The sequence below is a fragment of the Vanacampus margaritifer genome, chromosome 11 (assembly GCF_051991255.1).
Source record: "Vanacampus margaritifer isolate UIUO_Vmar chromosome 11, RoL_Vmar_1.0, whole genome shotgun sequence".
In the NCBI taxonomy this organism is placed as follows: domain Eukaryota; kingdom Metazoa; phylum Chordata; class Actinopteri; order Syngnathiformes; family Syngnathidae; genus Vanacampus; species Vanacampus margaritifer.
The window spans coordinates 9,346,122-9,373,247 of record NC_135442.1 but is presented as its reverse complement, the minus strand read 5'-3'; the positions used below and the strand labels follow the sequence as shown (position 1 = coordinate 9,373,247).

General features: G+C 39.1%; 2 protein-coding genes across 12 annotated transcripts in view; both read right to left on the bottom strand.

Moving 5' to 3' along the window:
- Positions 1–168: 168 nt before the first annotated feature.
- Positions 169–6,761, bottom strand: poglut2 (protein O-glucosyltransferase 2). Its single transcript, XM_077580851.1, has 10 exons — positions 6,307–6,761; positions 4,483–4,688; positions 4,089–4,294; positions 3,282–3,359; positions 2,938–3,110; positions 1,755–1,992; positions 1,391–1,600; positions 1,223–1,312; positions 506–610; positions 169–376 (listed from the first exon to the last, which is right to left on the bottom strand). The coding sequence occupies exons 1-10, from the start codon at positions 6,495–6,497 to the stop codon at positions 359–361; spliced, it is 1,515 nt and encodes a 504-aa protein (XP_077436977.1). The 5' UTR covers positions 6,498–6,761; the 3' UTR covers positions 169–358.
- A 926-nt stretch (positions 6,762–7,687) lies between these two features.
- stxbp5l (syntaxin binding protein 5L) overlaps positions 7,688–27,126 on the bottom strand; it is a 109,524-nt gene continuing 90,085 nt past the window's right edge. For 3 of the 11 annotated variants that reach the window (XM_077580844.1, XM_077580845.1, XM_077580846.1), the window contains 8 exons: positions 22,474–22,653; positions 16,632–16,733; positions 14,709–14,948; positions 13,176–13,539; positions 12,489–12,654; positions 10,658–10,769; positions 10,341–10,561; positions 7,688–10,264 (listed from right to left, as the gene is read on the bottom strand). In XM_077580844.1, coding sequence (XP_077436970.1) covers positions 10,223–10,264; positions 10,341–10,561; positions 10,658–10,769; positions 12,489–12,654; positions 13,176–13,539; positions 14,709–14,948; positions 16,632–16,733; positions 22,474–22,653 — 1,427 coding nt within the window. In that variant the 3' untranslated portion in view covers positions 7,688–10,222. Of the gene's footprint in view, positions 10,265–10,340; positions 10,562–10,657; positions 10,770–12,488; positions 12,655–13,175; positions 13,540–14,708; positions 14,949–16,631; positions 16,734–22,473; positions 22,654–25,356; positions 25,486–25,563; positions 25,618–27,126 lie in introns of all 11 variants that reach the window. The other 8 variants (XM_077580840.1, XM_077580839.1, XM_077580847.1 and 5 more) reach the window with 5 other exon arrangements.

Genomic DNA, 27,126 nt, shown 5'->3' with positions numbered 1-27,126 from the left:
ACGACGCATACTCATTTGTTACACTGTATATCTCTAAGCCAATAACGCCCCCCAACCCACAGGAAAAAAAATAAAAAATATTACTAATTAATTAAAAATGACAGTTATTGGTGTGGTTTGTATGTCTGCTGCAAAGTTCCATAATATTCCATATAGAGTCAAATAAACCCAGAATGCCACATTATTTTCATTAAAAGCAAAATATTTATTTAAAAAAATTATATCCAATATTCAAGTCATGGTAGTAACAGTATATAAATCATGGTAATGGCACAACTGAGACAATCAATACATACAATTTTTGGCAATACAGTATTTAAAAAAAAAATGCTGTCAGTCTTCTTGGAAGTCATTTCTATCAAAGTTCATCCTTCACCTGTAAAACAAACACAAATTTTAGTCAAAACAAAAATAGTCACTATAAAATAATAACTTGTCAAGATTCAGACCTTGATGATGTTATCGTTTTAAGATAAACAAAAGGATGACATTATGTTGTTCTTACTTGCGTCCGGAGACAAGAACATGGAAACAGGTCGTCACTGGGTTGTTCTACCAGCTCCATGCCCATATGTATCTTGGGTTCAGTCACCTGGAGTTTAGCATATTCCTACAACAGCGCAATTGCGATTAAACAGAGACATCCAAACTGGTTACGAGTGGTATATATATATCTTAAACAAAACAAAACATAACCTTGGGAATACCTGAATAGGACTGTAATGCATTTATGCAATGTACTGATATTTGTTTTTGTGAGAGGGGAACGGTGATTTTTTTTCTCTCTCGAAGTGTATCCATTGAACTTCAAATAGTCCGCTGTTTTAACAAGTCAGAATTTCACCTTGAATTTTAACTGTATAAAAATAATAATAATAATTTGATCCTGCTCTGATGCCAGTATTTATTTTTTATTTTTTTTGCATTACTTTTTGAGTGTAAGTGGTGATCATAAGCATATATTCTTGTGCAATTCTATAATGACTGTTTGAGTGAAGCTAATCGAATACAAATCTGTCAATCAACCAACAAACGGCTCATAACACTTGTTTTTGAATTTGTACTACTATCAATTACTTGTACCACTTCTCTTTTTAATTGCATGATAATTGAGGAAAACTACTTTCAAATTTGAGCAGATGGTGATTCAAACAGCCTATGAAATTACTTTGCTAAAATTCTTATGGTCCTGTTGGTGTAGTAAAAAAAAAAATTATGTTACCTTGAATAGGGTATAATAATAACAAAATATGCTGTCTCCCATAAGTCGTTTGCGTGCAAACTGTTGACCTGCAAGAGCAATTTTCTTGACCTGTAAGACAGTCATCGCAGGAGTGTAAATAAATGAATGAGCATAAATCGGATCAAGTGAATACATATTCAAATCCACCTCTTCATCGTGGTCTCGAGCCCACTGGATCTTTTCCAGCAGATCTTGGAGGTCCGCCCTGACTGGGATGTAATGTTTCCAAGGTATGAGCTCGTTGTAGAAATGCTCGTAGTAGCCTGAATCCTGCTTGAAGACCACGCTGTCTCCAGCCAGAAGATAAGGCAAGCGATATGCGGCCACAGTACCGTCGATGTTTATCTGGTACTTGTACTGAAGCCAAAACAAACAGAATAAGGACATGTACTGTGTTCACAGTACAATTACAGTGTTTGCTATTTTCTCCTAGATTTAATTCTGATCTGTCCTTGCCTTAATAACACACTTTATAGCGCAGAACTACACATAACTAGTAAAAAGCTCTCACCTTGAAGAAGTCAAAGAAGGAGACATGCTTGACCAGCGGGCCGTATAAGCTCTCGTCGTGCTTGAAGAAGAAGAAGTTGGTGAAGGCAGCATCTATCATGTGGGGGTGTGCCCTGGACAGCTTGACGAGCTCCAGGCGCTCCTGACGACTGTCCCGCCCCCTCCAGAAGGCCGTGGCGTTCTTTTTGGCCCACGGTGGGCCTGTATTAGCCTGCACCGACATCATGTCCAGGCTCACTCTGTTCATTGGATGCGATTACATGTGTCAAATTTCAGGATTTGCATACAGGGCAACATGTGACATCATCATCATGTTTAGTGGATATAAAAAGTGAACACCTCCCTGTTCAAATGTCACTTTTTTGAGATCCTCAAAAACGTCAAACCTTTCAACCTATTATCTGTGCAACTCAATTTAATAATAATAAAATATATATATATATATATATATATATATTGAGAGCAGAATTAAAAATAAACTGAAATAATGTGGTTGCACAAGTGTGCACACCCGCTTTTAAATGAGAATTTGGTTGTTCAGAATCAACCAAGAATATTTACACCACTAGGATTGCTAGCATTTTAAGCCCACCTGATTAAATTCAAATAAATTAGAGCTAGTCTAGTAGGCTTTCTTGACTTTTTTTTTTTTTTTTGCTCCAGAGACAGGCGGTGGCAGCATCATGCTTTGGATTGTTTTTCTTCAGTTGGAACTGCGGCCTGCATCAACGCGGAGGGAATTACAAACAGTTACAATTTAAATACCAGTCAAAGATAGCACCCGATTTAAAAAAAAAGCCAGGAAAAGCCTACTAGAACAAAATAAATATGTTTGGGGTCAATGAGAGTTACAATAAAGGCAGGTGTGTGCTGACTCCCATTTAACATGAGTTTGAATGTCACATCCCCAGTCATAGGGTGTGCACACTTGTGCAACTATATTATTTCAGCTATTTAAAAAAAAAAAAAAACACTTTTGAAATGATTTATGTTGGCCATATTTATTTATATCACAAAAAAAAAGGCATTTGAACAGGGGGTGTGCACACTTTTTATTTCCACTGTATCTATTTGATGAAGACATGGATTCACTTTCAACTACAAAATTTCTAATATTATTTTTATGCTGATACCTCAAACCTAATGTCAACTACTAATCAGATTTGCATTGAGCGAGCGCTTACCTGCCCATGGTTTCAAGGACAGACTCCGTCAGGTCATACGTGGGCATGACAATATCTTTGGTGTTATTTGAGCCACACCAGGAGAAGATAGGATGAATGTTCTGAGTGGCTTTTCTCTTCTCGAGCGGCCAGTCACCCAGGTTAACAAAAAACTCCATGTCGGGTAACTTTACCTGGACACACAACAATTTGTGTACATTTCACGTGAATGCTTGTTTTTGTGTATTTAAAAGACTTAGGATGGATTTATAATGCATGGTTCAAGTCACAGTTTTGTTTTTTGTTTGTAATTGGGCACTCAGTGTCAATCCAGCCTTAGGCAGATGTGATTAAATGTAACTTGCCTTTCTACTAAGCGACAGGAGGATGGAATCCATAAAGATTCGGAAACCGACGTGCTCGCCAAGTGTTTGGACGTAGACCTAAAAATGATCAACAGTTTGAAAAGTTTAACACAGTCTTTTGAGTTTCATCATCTGACTGCTTCCACTGAGCTTTACAGCTACAATGAAAACATCTTTGAAAGAGTGAAACATTGTACACTGTAACCTTGACCGTGTCTCTCTGACAAAATGAAATATAAATGACAAGCTGCAAAAAAGAGGATAAATTGCTGGATGTATTGTGGCAATGCTGTGAGGGAGCAAGTTTTATTAGTACAATAAGCTACTTGAATGCTCCCCTCACACACACACACACACACACACACACACACACACACACACACAATTGTATTATTCTGGGAGCAGTATTATGGGAATTAAAAAAAATGCTGTTAAAGCACAAATTTTATTGGGTGGTTAATTTACTTTATCAATTCATTTCAGTTTTTCAAAACCACTTTTGAAAGACGTAATTTTTTTCCCCCCATTACAAGCAAAAGGAAAATGGATTTTTGTGAAAATGTTTTTTTTTTCACCATTCATTTTAAGGCCCAGACATGTATCGAGGTAAATATGGTGCAAAACTAACTTGTAAAAAAAAATTGTACCTGTAGAAAAAAGTAAAAATTTGTATCTGTAAAAGTTGTGATTTGTACCTGTAAAAAAAATGTGTACCTGTAAAAACAAATTTTGTATCTGTAAAAAAAAAAATTGTACCTGTAAAAAAAAAAAAAAAAACCTACATAGTATCCAACATCCAGTGCGTACCTTGTTATCTTTGACGGTGTAGTGGCAGAGGCTTTGTCGCTGGCCGAAACGCTGGGGGATTTCCTCAGCGTTGCGATCCGGGTCCACGCTGTCGAAACGGGACAGGTCGTGCTCTATCTGGGGAAAGGATTGAGGACAGCGCATATGGGAGAGCCAAACAGAACCGTCGGGTTGTGGACAGTCACAGCCCTCATGGTAGACTGGCCCTGAAGAAACAAGTAGAAAACCCGTCAGCAAGATCATCATTTGCATACGGAAGAAAAATATTGTAATACAATAACTATATAGATTGTCTTTAGTTATAAATGTGAAAATCTGACAAGGGAACAGATTGAAAATTCTACTCGGATCCGATTCAACCGCACAGCTTCTGTACTGTTACGTCACAATCCACCTTTGAGAATGTATGGAGACTTGGCCACATGTTGGTCCTTGAGCAGAACATGGACATGAAGATCGGTGTAGCTTGCGTACATTCTGTAGCGAACCAGGAAAGACCCATCTTGACGATCCAGAACCTGAATCCAGATCCTGGTGAAATGCTCCAACGGAGACACGATGTTCACCTCGAAGGTTTTCTCCCCTGGCGAAGTTGTTAGACTGTGGGAAAGAGTGAATATATGTCGTTTTGCACAGGCGTTATGTACAGTATGTTAACATGTCGGAAGAGTACCTCTAGTGATACATGGGCTCCCTCTAGTGGTATAAAAAAGAATACATGAATTAAATGTTAAGATAGCGCATACTGATAGACAGGCTTTATTTCTTTTTAAGTTTTAGATTTTTTGGGGGGATGTTAAACATTTGAGGGACAATTTTTAGTTATGTTTTATGTGTACATTTTAATGAATCATTATTTATGTAGAGGTTTTAGTTTTTTTTATTACACTAATGCTGTTAATGTTCGAATGTTATGGTGGCTTATAATAATATTAAATACACTTTTGGGGAATAAAACATCTGGGTCGTTTTTGATGAACACTTCAGGCTACTTTGCTATCAGATTTTGATGTTGATTATTATGGTGGAATTTAAAGACCCAAGTATTTTTTTTTTGTGGTGGTACTAACTTGAGAAATATGTCTGTATTATTATTGTTAATAGGGTACAACTGATAAAATGTTAATTTGATTAATTACATTATATTAAATTAAACAACGTTTTATCACCTATACTCGGTTTCAGGCATATTTCACCAATTATGTGCTATCTCTGAGATGACCTGGCTGAATAGAATTGCTCTTAATAGGATGCTACAAGAAAAGGATGGTACTGCATCTATTCTCTATTTATTAACAATGTTAACAATTTATAAAGACAAGTAACAGCCCTGTGGCTCCAGATTCAAGACTCCCAGGGCCACATACCAGCAGGTTTTTCTGAAGGATTTGCCATTAACTGCCCACAAAGTCTTGAAATGTGAATGTCTGTGACTGTTGTTGCATCATGGGCAACGAGCCACCAAACAATACAGATATTAGCCAATTAAATGCAACAAAGCCCAGTGTCATTACAAATGAATGATCTCTCTATTTTTTCTTTTACACACCCGTTATGGGTTGGATTATCTCCCACTTTACTCGGAAATGCTTCTACATGAGTAAACTACATTAATGAATATATTGTCACATTCTGTCTTTGTGGCAAGTGTCAATAAAAACCAGGCAGTATCGTTTGTAATGGGCCAGGCGGCATTTTGGATGTTTTATATGCTGTCGTATGTCGCTTCTTGATAACCAAGGTGTGCGCGAGAGACAGTAAATGCAACGGGATGCCTTCCTGGGCGCATGCGCAAAAGGATGACCGGCTCACATGTCGCACCCCGGGGGCTAAATAGTATCTTGTCTGTCTGCGCCCTCGCTGTTGAATGGCTTACACTTCAAAACCGTGTTATTATACATGTTTTGACGAGATTTACAACTTGGCTCTTTCTTTCCTGTTACATGAGCGGCTTGAAATACGCCACCTCTATTCACCTGGAATAACTTTCCGGAAGGCGTGAACCGGAGGAATTCCGAAATGTTCCAAGGAAGCCAAATGTGTCTGTTCCAACAGAATCGACATACTATTGTGATGATTCAGGCATGATTGTCAAATAGCACTCCGGTTAGAACATTCGCAAGCCTTTACGAGTCGTCAATGCTTCAACGCTACGCAAAGATGTAGTGACAGCTAGGCTGTCGGAATAAACAGATTTTTTTCCTTTCTATGTACTTACTTTCTCCCTGAGCGGTCCACTGCCTGGATGAAGAAAAAACGGGCTGGCAGGACAATATTTGGCTCGAGTCCTAGCCCCCATACAAGAGTCTTTGCAGCGCTAGGTGCCGTCGAGTCGGCCCGAACCACCGGGAGTTCTGGTCGAAACAGAACCAGACCCAAAAGTGACCAAAAACATAATCGGAGCAACATGATAGTAAAATGTCGACTCTCCGATATTGTTGCCTGTTTATTTTTTCCGTTGATTCAAGTTTCTAATTTGCCATTGTTTCACTTATAATGTCCGGTTTCTTCTATTCGGTTTAAAAAATAACGGTGTCGTTCTAGTGTCTTTTAGCTCCGCTTCCATTTGAACTCCACTACTAGACAGTTAAATGCATAAGCATATTTGGTAGTTAGTTGCTTAAACGTGTTAGTTAGCTTCAACGTTAGCTGCTCCCCGGACGTTTCATCCCTCTGCAAAAACTATGCGAATGAGTGGGCGGGGCCAGGAGGAGACTGTTTACCTATTGGTCTGCGCTCCACCCAATAAGATGTTTGATTGCGCGTCAATACGGAAGCAGCCTGTTATAATGAATGCATCAGATGTATGCAGACATTTTTTGCAGAATAGCTGTTAGCAGTCGCTAATCACGGTTCAGTCATCCTTATAACATTGATCTTAAGAGGAGCATTAGTGCTGTTAAGCAGATCATTTTATTATGTTTTTAAACAATGTTAAAATACTTCCAGGTGGCAGAAAAGAAACGCTGATTTGAATTGCACGTGTTGTTTGGGGTCAGGCCCCTTTCCAAAAATATCTAAATTAATCCAACAGAACCATAAGGACAAAATGAGCGGGTTGTTGTAAAACGCTGGACAGACTGGATTGCAATATTTATTATGGCATATTATTAACCACAAAAGCAGGTATTTTCTGCTGGGTTTGTATAAAATGTTTTGTTGTCTTAAAATGTAGCAAAACATAATGAATAGCCTGCTACTTTAGCACGTTCTCAATTTTACTGTCTAATTTATCAAAGTAACAGAAAACTTATTAGTCTGCAGTTCTTCAGTGACAATGCTAAGTCTGAATTTCTACCACAATTATTTTTTAATTAACTTTCCTGTTGTAACCCCCACCCCCCTCCCCACACACACACACACACACACACATCACACACTAAAACTACAGTAGTAGAAAACAACGTTAAAATCATCCAAGCCATTTTACCCTATATATCAATCGCTCTGCCTCGATCAAATGACGTGTTTGTTTACTAATGTGCCATCAACAAAAGCTTGGGCTTTGATCACCCTTTTCACCCGTGACATCATGGAGATTCATTGGCATGAAATTACACACAAAATTGCACCAGTGATGAATGCAACTCTCAACAATGTACATCAATCCATGTTTATTATCAGTTTGCTTCTGCGTCAACATATGTTCAGCTCTTTTAGTCAAGTAATCTCTATTACATTAGTATAATATTAAGAAGAAAAAGTGTGGTAGAATCCATTTAAATAAGACAAACTTTGCTGCCATCATCGAGAAAACTTGAGAAATGCTTTTTTTTTTCTCCTCCAAGGATATTACTGTGTGAAGAACAACAGAGTTTTAGTGGTTTAGACAGAGTACCAGCAGTGACAGGTACAACATATATAGAGAAAAATACTCCATCTGTATCATATTTTTGTCTCACCCAATATTGAAAGGTACGGATACTAATATATAAAACAAAGAAAACAAAAATATATAAATAAAACACCCTGTCAGTTGAGGTCACTTTTTTTTTTCTTGATACCTTTTTATCTGCCATTCAGACTGTGTCGAAAATAAATCTAATTGAAGGAACAGAGACATTTTTTGGACAAGTTAAAGATGTCTCATTGAATCAAAAATAAATGTCACTTGTAAAATGCTTGTGGCTCATCTATTGAATTTGGTGAAAATAATGAGTCTCAGTAGCCTGACAAGCAGGTTTAAATGTCTAATAATGCAAGGAGACGTCACATCACTGCGGTTATGTTTTGCTGTACTTTGCATGTGTATGTTTGTGCACCTAAATGCAAGTGTGATATTAACACAATCAAGGCGCAGTGATTAATTAGTGTCGATGCTTGTGTGCATAAAGGCCTGATGTGTAAGAGATTTTTTCACCCCCAATTTTCAGATACAGACAAATACACAGGTACAAAAGATCCTCTTCACTCGATGTCGTTGGCCTGTGTCGTGGCGTGGCACTGACATGTACAACACAATCACAATATGATACACCACCATGTATCATGAAACATTTGTTGTTTTTAAACATACAAGAGCCTTCCGTTTGAGAGGCCGTCACCATCAAATATAGGACTGTGACAAGAGGATACCATAATCATCAAGAACAATATTGAATGAAATAAAGTAACACAGTTGCCTTTAGTTGAAATTGTTGCTGTTTTACACATGAACATCTTCACTGACTCACATCTGAATAGTACTGGAAAAATACTGTTGTTTTTTTTTTCTGAACCATTTACTGATAAACGACTCACAGGGAAGTTGGTTGAACGGATGGTGAAGCCAACTCCCTCATTGCACTGCCATCACACAGACAGCAACAATCACTGTTATGAACACGCAGGTCCATTAAAATCCTGAAAATACACAAGTCACAACTTGTAACAACTCATTTTGGAGAGATATGAGAGGGTGCTCGTCCTTTTTAATTGCTTTGGCAGAGGACTGAGTGTTTTGTATTTTTGTATTGTTTATCACTATTTTTCATAACGTGACACTCATTCTTGCGCATACGCACATCATGATTTCCCACTAAACCTGCACATCTCACAAATGGTGAATCAACAACATAAATTTTAAGTCTCTTAAGTGTTATTTTACTAAGGAAAACAACATTTTTTTTTGACTTCAGCAAATGCCCCTTTAACATCCATCGATGTCTCATCTGAGTGTAACTGGAAACAAATGATCACCACTAGCTCTTTTCACTTAACACTGATTGCACTCATCTTTTTTTATGGCACGTGAATAATATATATTTTATAAACACATACGGTTTGTTCTCCAATCCATTTGCATACATCTCAAACTATTCTTTTCTGAATCCCGAATGGTCATTTATTGTATTTGAAAGTAGCAGCAGCCCAAACGTAAACTTGATGAAACTGTGCAGTTAATAGCAAAATCCCTTTATGGTTGCACTAGGATGCAGCCAAGAGTACCTGTTATGAACATAGTTTTAGTGTTATACCTATTTTAGTATGTGAAGAGAAAAAGCTAACTATGTGCATTTGAAGTGTGTCAAGAAATATTTGCAGAAAAGAAGTCAAATAGAAAAAAGAGGAAAGAGAAAACAAAAGTTTTGGCTTAATAGCGATGCAGGTATACATTTGTTTTTTATATATATAGATTTTGTCAATATTTCAAAAAATAGAAAGTTTTTCATAGTTTCTGTAGTTGGCTATATTATTAAATAAAAATAATACTAATTGAATCTCCAGTCAAAGTAGCATTAAAGTAAGCATGCTGCTTTTTAATATGGCAGTTTGATATTTTGATAGTCATTCCTTTTTTGTTTCATGCATGTCATGTTGATTTCTTAATTGGAGTATCTACACAGTGAGGTCCAGAAAACCAAACCCAGCCTGAACACACACACGCACACACACACTCACACACACACACACACACACAGTCCTCCAAATGCTACCATCTTTTTTTTCTTCTCATCTTTCTCAGCAAACGATCAAATGAGGATCTCTCCCGTCCTCTTACTGTGTGACAACATCGCACACTGGGCTCAGAAGCCATAAAGAGAAAGTCTTTCTTCAGCCTCTCTTTTTATTTGCTCTCATCCGTGGAGTTAAAATTCCAACCCTGGCGCAATGCCCTCAGAAATCCATCAGTTGGCCTCACTTGTCTCCCGTGATTAGAACTGGTACCACTTCTTGTCTTTGCACTTTAACATGAGCTGTAAAGAGATGTCACAACATGTCACCGTTGAGGACTTTTTTAAGTATCTCATTTCCTAAAAGTCTCGGTTTTACCTCATGAGCATGCTTGGAGAAACTTTCTGCACTGGTCATCATTAGCGCAGTTCTCTCTTCCAGCTCACCGAGTCTCTGGCCTCTTTCATCCAGAGCAATGCGGGCCCTGGCCAGCTCACCCACTGCCCCACCAGCTGCCACCTTCATGCCCTCCATCCCTCCCTGACCAGGGATGTGCTGGGCCAAACTCCGAGAAGCCTTACCTGCTGATGCCTCCCCAACTGTGGAGCACATCAAGAATTTATAGAGTTGGACCGTCATTGACTGGGCTGAGACATGTGAAGACAAATACAAAGAGAAAGAGCAGAAATACACACAGAGCTCCTCTCTGTCGAATGTGTGAGCGTTCCCCCCGAAGAAGCCTTTTAGGAAGCCTCTATTTTGAGCCTCTGGTGTTTCTGTCGGTGTAAACAGCTCTCCCAGCATTTCCTACAAGTGACGACAAGGCTGTTAGAAACATTACAGCAATGTGGCAAAAAATATATATTTATGATCAGGCAGCACAATTGTTTTAGGTGTCGTCATCAAAATGAAGAATTTTACCTTTCACCACCAAAAAGGTTACAAGGCGCATACTGTCATATCCTTATATTATGCTATGTCAATATATTTGAATAAAAAAATAAAATAATTTTTTTGCTCTTGTTTTGGCATAATCTTTGCAAAGTACAAAACACGTTCATAGATGACATCCATTATACCTTGTTAACATTTGTCTCTTTATATTTCCAGGACAGACTAGATGCAATTTTATTTGCCTTTAGGTGGCAGTGTAGCACCATCACCCCAGCACAGATTTTCCCCAGCTGTTCTTTATACATCACAAACTAAGCTTAAAAAAAACCCTGTAATAATAAAAGTTATCATTGGAAAAAGGAAAAAAAAAAAACTCTTACACACCCTGTGGAGTGAAATTAAATATGCCTTGAGATACCACAGAGCTTTGTTAACAACCCTGTCAAATGTGAATGATTTAAAAAAAGAAAAAATCACCAAGTAGGTCACTATATATAAAAGGAGGCTTCAAAATCATGAACAATTGAGCATGTCTGCTAAATGTGCTGAAACCATGCCACGCTCAACTGTGAAATGTCAATCAAATACCACTGCAACGACTGGAAAAACTACTGCTTGGTCTAGCATCCGTCTTTTGCCTACACACAACCACTGTACACGTTTAAGCTAGCTAACTCTTGCACCGGATAACTGCTCATGCAAAGGTGTTGAAAGGCCTCGCTTTAGCCCCGCCCATTTCTACAAATGAGTACTTGATCGTTGTCATTGTTGGCACTTTTTTAACTAATTATCTTCAAACATGCATAATGTATTTAGAAGCAAATTTCTGAATTCACTTGATTGGGTAACGTCATGTGGCCTCAACAATGCCATATTTCGAGTCTATGCTCATACTACAGTCCGGGCTGCAAAGGTTTTTGTCCATCAAAAACAGCAGCTATACGGACCTACAAAAATCCACTCTCTCGCTTTCTGTTGACGAGCAGCCGGAAAGATTAGAAAATCTCCGAGCCAAGCCACTCTCTCAACAAAGCCCAAGTATCTCTGTTTGCGTTGAGCCACTAGCAGGCAACCAGTCATCGAGATGTGACGTCACTCGGCTTGAGGGAGGCTTTACTGTCCGCCTCAGTGCCTTTTTCAAACACCCTCCGGCTCACCAATGGTCCAGTGAGAAGCAATATCCCCAGAAGCGTGTTCTTTTCTGACCTGAAACATCTATCGTAAAACCAGAAAGCCATAGGTCATTTTGTCGTGTTGACATTATAGACTCACTGGCACCATTAGAGAGACCAGTTAAAAAAAATGTATACAGTACAGTATATAAATCATAATAGTGGATGTTTTGTCTTCCTATAGTCACTTTTGTCTCCTCAGGAAAAAAAATAGAGTGGTTGTTATTTTTAATTTATTTTTAAATTTTAAATTTTTTTTTCCCCTGGAAAGCTCAGTATTGTTCATTCGGTAATTTTACCGATTTGACATGTCAGTGGTTGTTATTTGTTTTTTTTCCCTTTTTTTTTCTTCTTTTTCTCCAGAAAAAAAAAAGTGGTTGTTATTTGTATTAGCACACGTGTTAGCTATTTAAGAAATGGAAACTTATTTAGATATGCAAAATCACTTGCATCCACAGACCTGCAGATTGTCATACATTTCCTGGCTGTATGTAATTCTCTGGATCTCTGTCGGGGAACTGAGATAAAGTGCCTGTCCCCCGTTGGTGAAGCAAAAGGTTCTCGCAATGCGCATGTCTGTCAGAGGCAGGTAATTAACATCCATCAGCGGTCTTAGACTGGGCAAACTGTGGGCAACAAAAACAATAGAAGCCAATTAGTAAGCAAGTAAGTGGCTCCTGTCACTGTTGAGCTGAACAACAAAGAATAAACAACACGTGCTTCGACTTAGAAAATAATGTCGCGCTTCTTTTCCAAGTTATGTAAAGCTATCCTGTTTACGGGAAGTGATTTTTCTATGCGCCCTGTGATTGACTGGTGACAGTCAAGGGGGTTATTTGGCTCACAGACAGCTGGTAAAGACTAAAGCTTTTCTGGGACCCTCAAACAGGATAAGCAGTCGAGAGAACAGATGGATGGATAATGTTTTGCAATTACTTACAGAGTGTATCATTGGAATATTTGTTTAGAATATGATATTTATGGCAGCACTGTGGCAAGCTGTTGCTGTAGCTATGTAGGACAATCGGTAAAAAAAAAAGAAAAAAAAAAGAGGGATGGATGGCTATGCAAAAACATGATGATGTTGTGATCGCCATTTGTTCTCTCGCTAAATTTGCTAGCTCGTAGAATGTTTTTGAGGTCATACCTGAGCGTCATGACATGTCCGTTGGCACAGAAGCAGGCGAGGCACACGCTATTACACACGGACACAACATCAGCCCGCAGCACGAACGACGACTCTGTGATGTTGTGGACGAAGAGGCAAGACTGTGAGGGCATCAAGAACACTTTGGCCTGCCTCTCGGAGCACACGATAGCCAGATGTCCTTCTCCGCAGGTGTCCTGGGAGGAGGAGGGCGAGTAGTGCACCAGCTTGCGCTTTCGTGGTCGCTCGGGGTCTTCAGGGGCGTTGAGATCGCGCCAAACCTCGTAGGGGCTTTGAATGAGCGCACCCATGCAGTCCAAGAAGCCAAAGCGTAACACGGAGCCCTTGAGCATCAGAACTGCCCCTAAGAGTGTTTAGTAGAGTTTTAAGAGGGAAGGCAAAAAGCATCTTCATTGCAAGGAGTGCATGTGTTTTCTAGGTAAAGCCCTTTACATGATTTATGTTACTAAGTCAACAGCCCCCCCTCCGCCATATAAGAATATAGTGTAATTGCACATCCACTACAGTAGGTGGCAGTGGCGCTCTCATTGCTAGAGAGCAAAGAGTATTAGCTCCACTGCTGAGATGCACTTAGAACAATTTTAAAGACAAACTGACTGGCTATTTAGAGTCGCGCAACATATTTCCTTATCATGGGAGGTGGCTAATGCAAAAATAATTGAGAAACACTGGTTTAGAGTGATACACCTGGTTTCCATTGTCTAAATGTAAAATGTGAACCAAAATAACCAACCTCACTTTTTTTTTCTCATCTCAATGTGTATAGCAAGGGAAAGATTTGTTTCCTGTGTGACAATATTTCTCAAATAGCCTAAAGAAAACATTGTGACCCACTGCTGTTTTTGTTTTTAAATCAACAACAAACTCCAAGGCTGAACTGAAAGGAGAAAGGATTGCTGCAATTGTTAAGCCAGAAATAGACTACCAATTATAGCAGCATAGAACCCTGAAGTACAATGACATTTCAGTTTGTGTGACATTATCAACTAACCACAAAACAAGTCAGACAGAAAAAAAAACACGTCAAGTGTAGCCGCACTCGTAAGAAGCTTTGCCCTTCCTTGCTCAGTTGTAAAATGTGTTTTGAAATCTCAAGTTGTGGGTCTTCAAATTGGCAACTTAAAATGGTTCTCGTTAAGAAGCTGTCGAGATGTCGCAGCACCAAAATAGAGTGGACTTTTCCCATTACGATTACTGTGTGTCCACGACTGCTGTACAGTATGTCTATGATTAATCAGGATGATTCTCTGAAAGCTAGCCAAGCAAGTGGGACAAAAGTATTGGGACACTAGGCCATAAGTCAAACACAAAATACATACCGTACATAAAAAAATGGTTGGAAACTATGGGGAATTTTGCCAATGTATCCGTGACCATTTGTCAGGCTAGTTGACTTTTTTTTTTTGTTTCTCAACAGAAAGGGATTTCAAAAAGTGTTCCTAAGAAACATACTTGAAGCCAGGAGGTTGAACTTCAATAAATGGCCAGTTCACATTTGTCATTTGGACTTACCACAGGGACCAATGGTGACCAGTTCCTCCATTCTCTCCTCCTGGTCAGTGGGGATGGACATCGGAATGACTAAGATCACACCAAGGCTGGTACCAACCCACAGACACGGTGTGGGCAGAGTGTCGCTCTTTCGCCCGAAAGACTCCCCAAACTGCAACGTGGTGATGGCCTCTTTGGTCTCGCGATCAATGCTGGAGACGCTGGAGCTACGTGAGCGGCTGAAGGAGTTTTCACGACTCTCTGCATCGGCGGCGGCCACCAGAGAGAGAGAAACAACACAGACACGATGCAAGAGGGAAGAAGTACAAGATGATTAAAATGAGGGAAATGTAGCGAGAGAACGGCAGCGTAGACGGATGACTGCAATAAACGCGGAAGAGAAGAACAATATAGTTGTCATAAAAAAAAAAAGAAACATGAAGACAGGAATTTCAGAGGAAACATTTAATAGCGAGAGAAGATTGTAAGGAGACAATTCGAAGATCTATGATAGTTTTTCGGCATATTGCCACATAAAACAATGAAATGTCACTGATAGTTGAAAATTAACAAGTCATTGCACAAACACACACACAGAAGGGGTTGAACAACTAACATTTTTTGTAGTTGACTATCGACGATGTGATGGAAGTTGAGTCGAAGGTAATTAATTGATGATGTTTTTTGTTTTATTTCAGTAAAGTCCAGCGATGCCCAACATTTTTGCACCACGGTCTGATTTCAGTTATAGACCAAAAATACTCAACTCAACATTATTTAATGTATTTACTATTTATTGTTTAATTAAGTGCCGTGATGTTGGGTTTGTGTTCTTGTTTTTGCTTATGCGTTTATTGGACATAATATTTTGTCGATAAAGATTCATTCATTCCTCGTACCAGTCACGTTGTCTCGCTGGTATGAACGTCTATGTTAGGATACGAGAACAGGTGGACACAAAAACATAATGAGAAAAACATGCAAAACAGGACACATGATGAATACATGTCAAAACCAAATGAAATCAGAACTAAATAGAAAAAAAAACACCGGACATGACAATTGTAAATAGGGCCCAACCGATGTGGATTTTTTGATTCTGATATGTGGCAGAAAAATATTCTGTTGACCGATTAATTGGCCAATGAGTTAAAAAAACAACAACCACATACTGAATAAAATAACTTATTTTTGTTAACGTTAACCTTCGTTGCACTAAACATTATCGTCAACTAGCCAACAAATCAGTTCAACCCCAAACACACACAAACATAAACACACACCGTGTTGTTTTTAGACAGAGTAGAAAGATTTTTGTGTGAGTTCTAAACAGCAACCGAGCACACTCAGGTACTAATAAATACAAATAAAAAGGTGAGCAATCACACACAAGACAGCGAGCACAAGGTGAATCTTTCTGTGTACACATTACACATCCATCATAAAAGTATTTCTGTATTACAGCACTGGTGAATTATTTAAAGTCAGGCAATGTGCAGAGCAGCCTCAGTGAGTGAGTGAGCGAGTGAGTGAATGAGTGAGTGAGTGCAGAGTTTATGTAACAACAACTACAGATGGTGCAAAGCCTAGTGGACACGTATCAGGATCAAAATGATTTTTTTGAGAAATTTCTCAGCAGCAGCTATTCTAGGTGATATGAGAACGTGTGCACGGGCTAAATAAAGACTATGGGAGGGGGTGTGGAGATATACAGCACAGTGGTTGCTTGCCAACGTGTACAGTATGCTGCAAAACACACACTCAACGCTCTACAGGAACGATAGCATCATCACATGCCCCCCCCCCCCCGCCCCTCCCCTCAGGACAGGAAGCGTTCTAAGGCACATTGTAGATGGAACAGACGCACGAACGGCACATACTGAAAGAAAGACTGACGTTTTCATCAATAGCTAGTGGATGCATTAGTGGCCGAAGTCGCCTTACCTCTGTCACTCCAGCAGTTGGGGGTGGTGGTGTGGTGTTCGTCGTGAGAGTACATTGCCACTCCATGTAACTGCTGGAGCATTGCCCTCCTGGATGCATAACCTAACCGATCCCCCACAACATGAAGCCCATAAGACACATCAGCCCACCCGCCCCAAACGCCCCCGACAAAACACACACGCGCGCCACACACGTACAAACAAGCGCAGCCATCCCAGTCGAGAAACACGAGACAAACAGACGCACAGTTGTGCCAGAGGATGACAGAAAAGGAAAAGAAGGAAAAAAAATGCAGCTGAGTTTGGAGAGACTTCTTTAAATATGCAGTCAACAGAGAGTGAGACTTATCTTCGTATTGCTCGTGACCTCGCTCTAAACACCAGTTCAGCGCCATCTGCTCAACGAAATACGTTTCTACACTTCTAACGAGGTCCAATAAATATTGTACACAGTGCTATGTTGCATGCACATTCGCAGCCGCTATACAGGACTGTTGCATGACAGCCGCAGTTTTGCATCAATCGAATATATCTGATAAGTCCCCCTGCAAAACACTGCCAAAGATTTTACAATTTGAAATTCAAATTCTGGTATCATGACAACATTGCTGTATATGAGCCAAAAAGAAAACTTTTTTTTTCACAGTGAGCTTGGATGGTAGTTGTTTGGAATTGTCGTGTGTGTCTGGGGGTGTTTTTATGCCGTGTGACACAGCCAGTGGGGCACTGGCTAATAAAAGTCAGACACAGTGGTGCCTTGACAAGACACAGGGACCCTTGGGTGGGCCCTTAAAGGGAGATAGAGCTACTGTTGCCAGTCTTGGGTAGGTGATAAAGGAAACGGCAATCTAAATAAGTGAGAAAGCTCGTGCTACACGGCGGTGCGAGCACACGCGCCACCAAACCTACAGAACGACAGAGTCACCTTGAGAAAATTAGAATGTACATTCCGTCTTTGCTGTCAACCTGAATCCGTTTTTCTTTTAATGTACTGTATCAAATATGATTCCTTGCCTAATAAAGGGTTGAAATGTATCAACTGGATCTTTATCAATCTAGTTGAGTAATGTATTTCAAATCTTCCCGGATGAGTGTGTTGAGAGATCAAGAAAGAGAGAACCAGAGAGAGTGAGGGAAAGAGAGAGCGAGATCCAGAGACAGATGGGGCTAGAGATCCAGATACTGATAGAAAGATAGATTGAGATAGCGAGAGAGCTAGTGAGATAGAGGTGTCAAGAGAGAGAGAGAGAGAGAGAGATGGAGTTGGAAAGAGATCCAGATAGAGAGAGAGAGAGAGAGAGAGAGAGACAGGCAGATGGAGATGGAAAGAGATCCAGATAGACAGAGATCCCAATCGAGAGAGAGAGACAGAGAGAGAGAGACAGATGGAAATGGAAAGAGATCCAGATAGACAGAGATCCCAATCGAGAGAGAGAGAGAGCTAGTAAGATAGAGGTGTCGAGAGAGAGAGAGAGAGAAAGAGAGAGAGAGAGTGAGAGAGAGAGAGATGGAGTTGGAAAGAGATCCAGAGAGAGAGAGAGAGACAGACAGATGGAGATGGAAAGAGATCCAGATAGACAGAGATCCCAATCGAGAGAGAGAGAGAAAGCTAGTAAGATAGAGGTGTCGAGAGAGAGAGAGAGAGAGAGAGAGAGAGAGAGAGAGATGGAGTTGGAAAGAGATCCAGATAGAGAGAGAGAGAGAGAGAGAGACAGATGGAGATGGAAAGAGATCCAGATAGACAGAGATCCCAATCGAGAGAGAGAGAGAGCTAGTAAGATAGAGGTGTCGAGAGAGAGAGAGAGAGAGAGAGAGAGAGATGGAGTTGGAAAGAGATCCAGAGAGAGAGAGAGAGAGACAGAGACAGAGAAACAGACAGACAGATGGAGATGGAAAGATATCCAGATAGACAGAGATCCAAATCGAGAGAGAGAAAGAGAGAGAAATCCAGAGACAGATGGGGATAGAGCGATCCAGATAATGATAGAAAGATAGATTGAGATAGCGAGAGAGTTAGTGAGATAGAGGACAGAGATCCCAATCGAAAGAGAGAGAGAGAGAGAGAGAGAGCTAGTGAGAGAGAGAGAGCTAGTGAGAGAGAGAGAGATCCAGAGACAGATGGAGATGGAAAGAGATCCAGGTAGACAGAGATCCCAATCGAGAGAGAGAGAGACAGAGAGACAGAGAGAGACAGATGGAGATGGAAAGAATCCAGGTAGACAGAGATCCCAATCGAGAGAGAGAGAGACAGAGAGACAGAGAGAGACAGATGGAGATGGAAAGAGATCCAGGTAGACAGAGATCCCAATCGAGAGAGAGAGAGACAGAGAGACAGAGAGAGACAGATTTGGATGGAAAGAGATCCCAATCGAGAGAGAGAGAGAGACAGAGAGAGACAGATGGAGATGGAAAGAGATCCAGATAGACAGAGATCCCAATAAAGAGAGAGAGAGAGAGAGAGAGAGAGAGAGAGAGAGAGAGAGAGAGAGAGAGAGAGAGCCCTGCTTTCATATTGACAGTTCATTATCTAGTCATGGATGTGTGTGGGTGTACACTTGACTGTTCTTCTTCAGCAGCTGGCCAAATAGTCACTGAATCGCATCAACCGAATGCTATCAATTTTATTTGTAGATATTTAAGTACCCGGCTCGGGTTTCAGTAAGTAAAATGTGCATTGTAGTAGGGGTCCTCTGTAAGACGGTAACGGCATACGGCGTTTCCAGGTTACGAGCCACGCGTGGTGAACTACATTGTGCCGTGTTTTTGCATTACATCATAACAAGAAATGCTCGAGAATTTCTGTTATTTTTGTTTGTTTTGTTTATGACTTTGCTGCAGAATTAGTGAAGGTTAGTGATAGAAAGAACAAATTCAGCTGTAGAAAGGGAACAAAGGCTGAGAACCTCTTGTATATTATCGGACGCATGCACAATATTTGAAAAAAAAAAAGCCCTTCTCCAATGAGAGAACTTGTGCATCAACATACTTCGCGGCATTTTCCTATACATCTAATAGAGACGCTGCTGATCTAAAGTCGAAGGTTTTGGAATTGGTCCGTGGAGTGCGGCTTCACCTGCCATTTCCCTCTCTGTCTTTTCACCTGGCATGCAGGCCTCATTAACATCAGCCTCCTCTCTACCACTGCTTGTTGACCTTCAATTATTGCAGTGATCCTGCTGGCTCTTCACTGTGGTAAGGCAGCGTGACAGATAAACAACACAGCTAAATGTGGCAAATACTCGAGACGAGCACACGTGTAATGGCCTCATCTGAAAAGCATCTGTTCGCACACAACATACGGGGGAGGGGACAGGGTACGCTTAATTTTGCATGTTGTTTTCATCTAAGAGCACACATTTAAGATCCATGTACACTGGGGATTATGACACAGATTATTCCTAAAACTGATATCGGCAAACATAAATTAACACTGATTGTTGTGGATTCTTCTTCTTTTTAGATTATAGTTGTATAGTGTTAAACAATAAACTGTACTATTCCGGTTAATAGCTGACTCTGAAGTGTGCCTTTTGACACGATTTCCCATTCTTGGCAGATATATACTAATATCACACCTCAAATGTTTTAAGTCATATCTTTCCGGACACTCTCAGTTTCTTCAATTCAAAACGTTCAAATCACACTTTCTGTCACTAATGGGGTTCCTCAAGGTTCTGTACTAGGGCTGCTTCGGTTCTTCAACTACTTTTCCTCGGCCGTATTTTCAGTCAATTTAACATCAAATTTAATTGCTAAGCAGATGACACTCAGGTCAACCGCCTCTCTTGGAAATCAAATACTGGTTAGCACACAACTGTTGCAAACTGAACAATCTACCCAAACCATAAAAGACATTTTCTTTTACAGTTGGTCATTCTACAGTTTCAAATTGATGGTGTGAGTGTCATCTTTGATTATGAGTTCCCCCCCAATAAAAATGGTTTGACTGTAACAATAATAGGAAGTCAATCAAGAGTTTTTTTGTTTGACTAATAGGTTTCCTTGGTGGCTACCAAAATCACTATCATGAGCCTTACAATTTACTCTGTCACAAACCTGCGATTAGCCTTTTACCCTTTTCCTTATCTCCATTTTCACGACCAGTAAAAGCCACGCGGCACTAGAATCAGACAGGCAGATTTGCTTCCATGATATTATTCCCTGGGACCTTCCTTAAAGGGGATCTTACTAGAGGTGCCGTGCAGTGGAATTAATCATACAAAAAGAATATGTCAGGTGTCCTGGAGGTGGTTTTGGTGTTATATTATTTTCATTTTATAATACATGTAAAATGTCGCCATTTTGTCAGTGAATAAATAAACAAAGTAACATCCGGAGTTTCAATTTCCAATCTTGAAAGCCCATTTTTACATGAGCTTTTTTGTTTCCACTGTCAGGAAAGTGAAATAATGCAAGATGCGAGCCTGAAACAAAAATAGGGCGCACACACGTGCACACACTCGTGTACACAGTGGCAAATAACCTGCTGGGTCACTTCATTCAAAGATGCCGCGGATCAAAGTCATTGTGTGAATACAACGAGGGAAGGGAAAATGTCAAAATGCCAGGGTGCAAATCAAATTTGACGTCCCTCTATTCATCTCTTTTATGTGTGCACGCCATAGGAGGCTTTTTGATTTTTTTTTTTGCATGCCAGGCATGCTGCAATTTTTAATAAATGGAAAATGTAGGTAAGCTGAGGAGAGAATATGAAAAGAATGTCGGTGAGGTTTTACTTGACTGACTTCCAATTCCACATATTAGGAAGGTGATGATGTCATTTTTTACATATTGGTTTTACTATCTTATCTGGACTTTGGACAATACAGTACAAATAAATAAATAAACATACATACAATAAATGATCTGTGTTTATATTATATTTTTATATTTAATTTTATATTTTTCCTTTGCCGCATTTGTGTTATTTTCCTGAATTGATGTGTTGTTTCTAAACATTTAAGTCATTCAGTGTTCTTGCATTATTAAGCAATGACTGGCATGACTGAGCAAAGCCGTAAGAAAGCTTGATTACTTTTTAGAGCGGCAAAGGTCCACAATTGATTTCTCACGACATCAAATTTAGCAAAACTTTGCTTGTGGCTACATCCGCGGAGGGTTATTTTTTTCTTCACATTGCTTAGTGTTTGATAGATGGAAGAAAAGAAGAAAAACATTTTTGTATATCAAAACTATTTCAAGCCTGTAAGTTGGTTGATACAAGCAAAACAATGCAAGGATCATTTCTTGCATTCCTCCCATAATTGTTATTTTGGTTTGTGATGGTAATGCAAGCTGCAAGTGGGTTTTACGGAACCAGAGGGAATAGTTATTGGCTTATTTCATTTAAAAAAAAATTTTTTTTACACGCACATACACATACTCACCCACATACAAAAAAAAGAAGAAAAAAAAGGAGAGCAATGATGATGACATGTCAAATCGGTAAAATTACCGAATGAATAATACTGAGCTCTCCAGAGAAGAAAAAAATAATAAGAAGAAGAATAAAAAAATGTTTTTTTTTTTGTTGTTTTTTTTACAAATAGGCTTCTATACACCATCAAAGGTGAGGTAAGGTATTTGCAATATTTACTGTAATTTCTTATTCACCAACTACTAATTCATATTTTCCCTCTTCATTTAGATTGTTTGGTAATGCAACCTGAAGATAAGCAGAATAATTTAAAAAGCTTGCTTTAAATTATTCAATGCTGCAAACTTGCATTAGCATGGTCTTTTTAACCCATTTTGCCGGGGTGAGAGGATAGCATGCACTTCTTGAAAAGGGAAGGGGATGTTAGAGAGGTTAACGGGTGGGAATCGGGAAGACAAGCACACACCTTCAGTGTGGGACACAGGCAAAGAGATCTCCATGCAAGCAGCAGACTGCGCCTTGCGGAATGGCGGTCGGCCCGGGCCTCTGCGGGCAAGCCGTGGCCCCTCGGGACCCATCGGGACGCGAGGCTTCCCCGCCGAGCAGGGCTGGGAGGTGGGGCTAGTGCAATGTCCATTGACATGATCTGCAATAACGGCAAAGCGTTAGGAAGGAAATAAGGTCACATTCCAGAATTAGTTTGCTACCTCAAATATCCGTCTACAAAAGTCATGAGGGATGATGAAACCTAATACCTGAGATGATGCAATTAAATAGCTAAAAAGGGCTCTGGGCTTTTCTATGATTGAAATTCAGTCGTGCATCAAAACATGACTTGCGATGACGGATATTTAGTTTTTTTCACAGTATGAGAGGAGCAAGCAGTGTTAAAAGGATATGTGGTAGTAAGAGAAAAGGGGAACACACATTTGGGGAGTGGAGTTCAGTATGAGCAGGAAGGAGAAAGGGTTAACACGAGGAAAATAAAGAGGCTGATATTTGAACAAAAGTATGTCACAACAGGCTTGTTTCATGTCCATCTTAGTTTTTGGGAGTGTATTGCCTTTTTTTTTCGGTTATCAGTTTTGATCTCGAGGTCTGGCTTTTGTCAACTGACACAGGATTGCGTCTGAAATGATATCATATCCGCTCTTTGACCTCCTTGTTACTTACTGCCATTGCAGCTTTACGCGGCTTTCCTCTGGGGCATGCGGGGCTTGTTGAGACCTTAATTTATATCCGGGTGAAACTTTGCGTGTTGTGTGTATGGTATGTGTATGTGTGTGTGCAAAATATTTTGGTCTAGTGTCAAACCTCATTCCTGCCCCGGGGTCTTTGGCGCTCAGCGTCATTAAAATAAGATGACCGCGTGGGTGTGAATAACAGTTCAGTCTCTGAAACATGTGACATCAATTAGTCAAATAAATGCATAAATCAATAGTTAAATAAATAAATCGTCATTTAAATTAGCCGCCTTGAAATGTCGTGAAGCATGGCGGTAATTAAAATTGCGCTAATCTGTTGACCTTCAAGAAGTATTAGTCATTATTAGCCATGGCAATCTCGTTGATAGGCGATGGGGGAAATTCATAATCGACGTAAGTTTGATATTTTTATTTTTTTTAATCAGTTTTCCAGTGGATGTTGTGGTTAATTTCCAGTGTCATATCGAGCTGATAAAATGTTGCTATAAGGCGGTTCTTGGCGGATGCAACCAACTTCCCCTAGTTGACGTCAAGTTCTTTGTCACACCAAAAACGAGTCAGGACTAAATCAAGAGGTCGCTATCTTCTTAGTAGTACACATTGATCTTCATTTTGACATTTTCAACTCTTCTGCTATTCAGCTATAGAGGACCAAAGATGCCTAAATAAATAAATAAACAAACAAACATTTTTAATATATAAAATTAAGGATGGGCGAGTACTGATGCCAGGTATTGGTGCCGATATTCGGCATTTGTGGAGGGTGCCGATACCAATATCGAACGCCCTCTAGTGGCAATTTTACAATCGAGAACTAAAGGCATACATGATTGACAGATGCTCATTTATATGCAATTTCCAGAAGTATATGTAAAGAAATCGAAACAAAATCATAGAAAATTCCCATTAATTCTATGCAAGGAAAATGCTATATTGGGATATATAGGTCTTTGTTTAAAACGTTTTTTTTTTATAGATTTAGTTATCAAAAGTATTTGTGGTATAGTTGCTCGGTTATCAGTATTGGTGACTACTCAAGAGTAGCGTACTTGTACTGATATTGGTGTGGGGGAAAAAAGTGGTCTTGAACATCACAATACAAAACAATTTTTTTTTTTTTTTAATGAAGTAAATAAATATGAGAGGTCAGCAGTTTGTATTTAGTGATTGATATTTGTTTTGATTTATATATTTATATTTATTTGAAATTTTTAAATATATATATTTATATTTATTTGAAATTTTTAAATATATATATTTTTTGTATTATTTATTTATTATTTTTGCAGTTTTAGTCCTCCATATTCAGCTATTTATTTCATAAATATATTTTTTTTCCAAAAATATTTAAAAAAAAACTCGGTGCCACATTTGTGCAACACATGCACTTGCCCGCACCGATTGAAATCGGCAGCTACCAAGGAGCCAACCAATTTCCCTCCATTGTGTCAGCAGGTTTAAAAGTAAGAGACGCAAGGCAGACTCACTTTCGCATCAGCAATTGGCAAAAAAATTCACAGGAATTTGGCGCAGAGAACAGAGAATGACAACAAAATCTCAATGTAAAGACTTCATTCACATCATTCATCCGCACGCACAAATCCAGAAAAAAAATTCAATGTCACTCTATCCACCACGGTTGTTAGTCCCATAATAGAAGATGGATGACTGTTTACTGGCAAATATGTACTACACTATGTTAAAATTTGTAAAACAGTTTTCCTTTGCAAAAAAACATATATAAAATTCAATTGAAGTCACTTTTGGTTTTGACTTTGAAAATTTTGGTTTTGCACTTTTCCTGTGGCTGCAAGAAAAAAATAGGTTATTACAGTGGAATATACAGGCACTAGTGTAGTTTAAGACGCAGAAGTTTTTTAAGAGCGACAGCAGAGGCAGCGCAAAAGGGACCCCACAATGATGTAGATGCAGTTAGACATGTACAGCGAGAACGTTCAAGTTTCTGCGATGCTGTTAAAGAAGAAAATGATCCAGTTACAATGAGAGAGGCGGTGCGTGATCCATTCACTGTCGAGCAACGCTGTCAATGGAAGGAAAGATTGCAAAAAATAAGCGGATGGACCAGTCAAGATAAGGTGATAGAAAGCTTCATGTCCAAATAAGAGTTATGGATTACAAGTCACCTTTATAAACACTTGCAAAATGTAGAAGAAATGAATAGATTAAAATCAAATCATAGGACACCGATGGGAAGAAAATGGGCAAACACGTCAGGCCGTCTGGTTGAACAGGAACACAAGCAACACAAAAGCCTAGAAAACACGACAAAAGTAGAAATCGAATGACTCAAAGGAACACACGTGAAAACTGTTGGCTTTCGCCTACCGTACCAAGATCGGTCTTAAGATCTGTTGGCAGACTTAACTTTCTGCCGGGTCCCTTTACTGAAACAAAGGAATAGGAAACAAAGCACCAGTTAATCCTTTCAAAAATAAATACATACCAAATAAAACAAGGGGGAAATTAAACAAAAACATAAGGCTTAATCCAGGGTTTCTGCAGGTATTAGCAAATCAGATTGAATGCTTTTTGATGCCACTTTTGATGCCACTTAAAACTAATTTCATGCCCACATTGTATTGCATACACACACATGCGCACACACATACATATACATACATACATGCATATACTGTTTATATGATTACATTTTTTAATCATTATTAATCGCATGATTTCCATAGTTAACTCACAAATTAATTGCACGTTATCTGTTCTAAATGTAGATTTTTATCCCCCCTATACTTTTGTTAATTAACACGTGGGCAATTATGGTTACCAAATACAGGTGTGGTTGCATCTTGTAAAAAAAAAAAAGTTATTTGAAGTTAAAAAAACATACACTAAACAGTTAAATAGAGTGTGAAACATTGAGCCAGATTTGTGTTAAGGTCATTTTCTTCCACTGGATGGCATTAGTGTTTCATGTTGGACGTTGGTGACGGGCTCTGTACATGTTTCTTTTCAAATTTACAGAAATTGGTATTTGAAACATAAAGCAACTTGTGGACTCCAGATCATTGTGTTCATTGTAAATTACAACTAGTCACTAGTCCGCACAAATACACGTTTTTGTGACATTTATTATTGTTAAATTGCTTTACAGAGACTCCTTTGCACAATATTGTATGTGAAATAACGCATGAACAACAATGGTTTTACAATAGTATTTTCATTTTTAATGCCTCTTTTTAACATCGTACGTAATGCTTTTTAATGCTATTTGAGGCCTTAATTTGAGCAAAATCCATGTAATGACTTTTAATAGTTTTTATTGACCCGCGGAAACCCTGTTATCGCAGTCAAACAAGGAAATAACAAAAACAAAATGGAAATCATTTAAATTAAACCTGACCAATCAAAATGCTGCTGGTGCAGATTTTTTCAATGCATGCCGTACTGGAGTTCCTCATCAGCGATCCCAGCAAAGTGTGGGAAACATGATATCTTATTTTATATTAGCTGTACTGGAATAAACAATGTAGCAAGTGGATCAGATTTCTTTACATATAAGCAGTTGCCTATACTGTATTTAATTTTACGTTTCATTAATCTTGTTTTGCTTAAAAGTCATAATGCAAAGTATGGGAACGTCTGACAAGGAAGTCAAAATCAACAGATTTGACCTGAGGTAAAAAAATAAAATAAAAAATACAAAAAAAAAAGGAGTGGGGCCAACAAAAGAACTCGTAAACCACATTTTGCAAGCATTTCCGTAATTGTGTAATTTTAATTTAAGATGACATGATGAGTTTTCCCATCAAAAACAGTTTAACAGAGGATTAAAAACATGTTTTTTGTGAATACAACTTGACCATGAATTTGTTTGAATATGTCTGCTTGTGAAGTACATCTTTCTTTGTGTGAAGACGGCCTTGTTGCGAGCTCGGTAT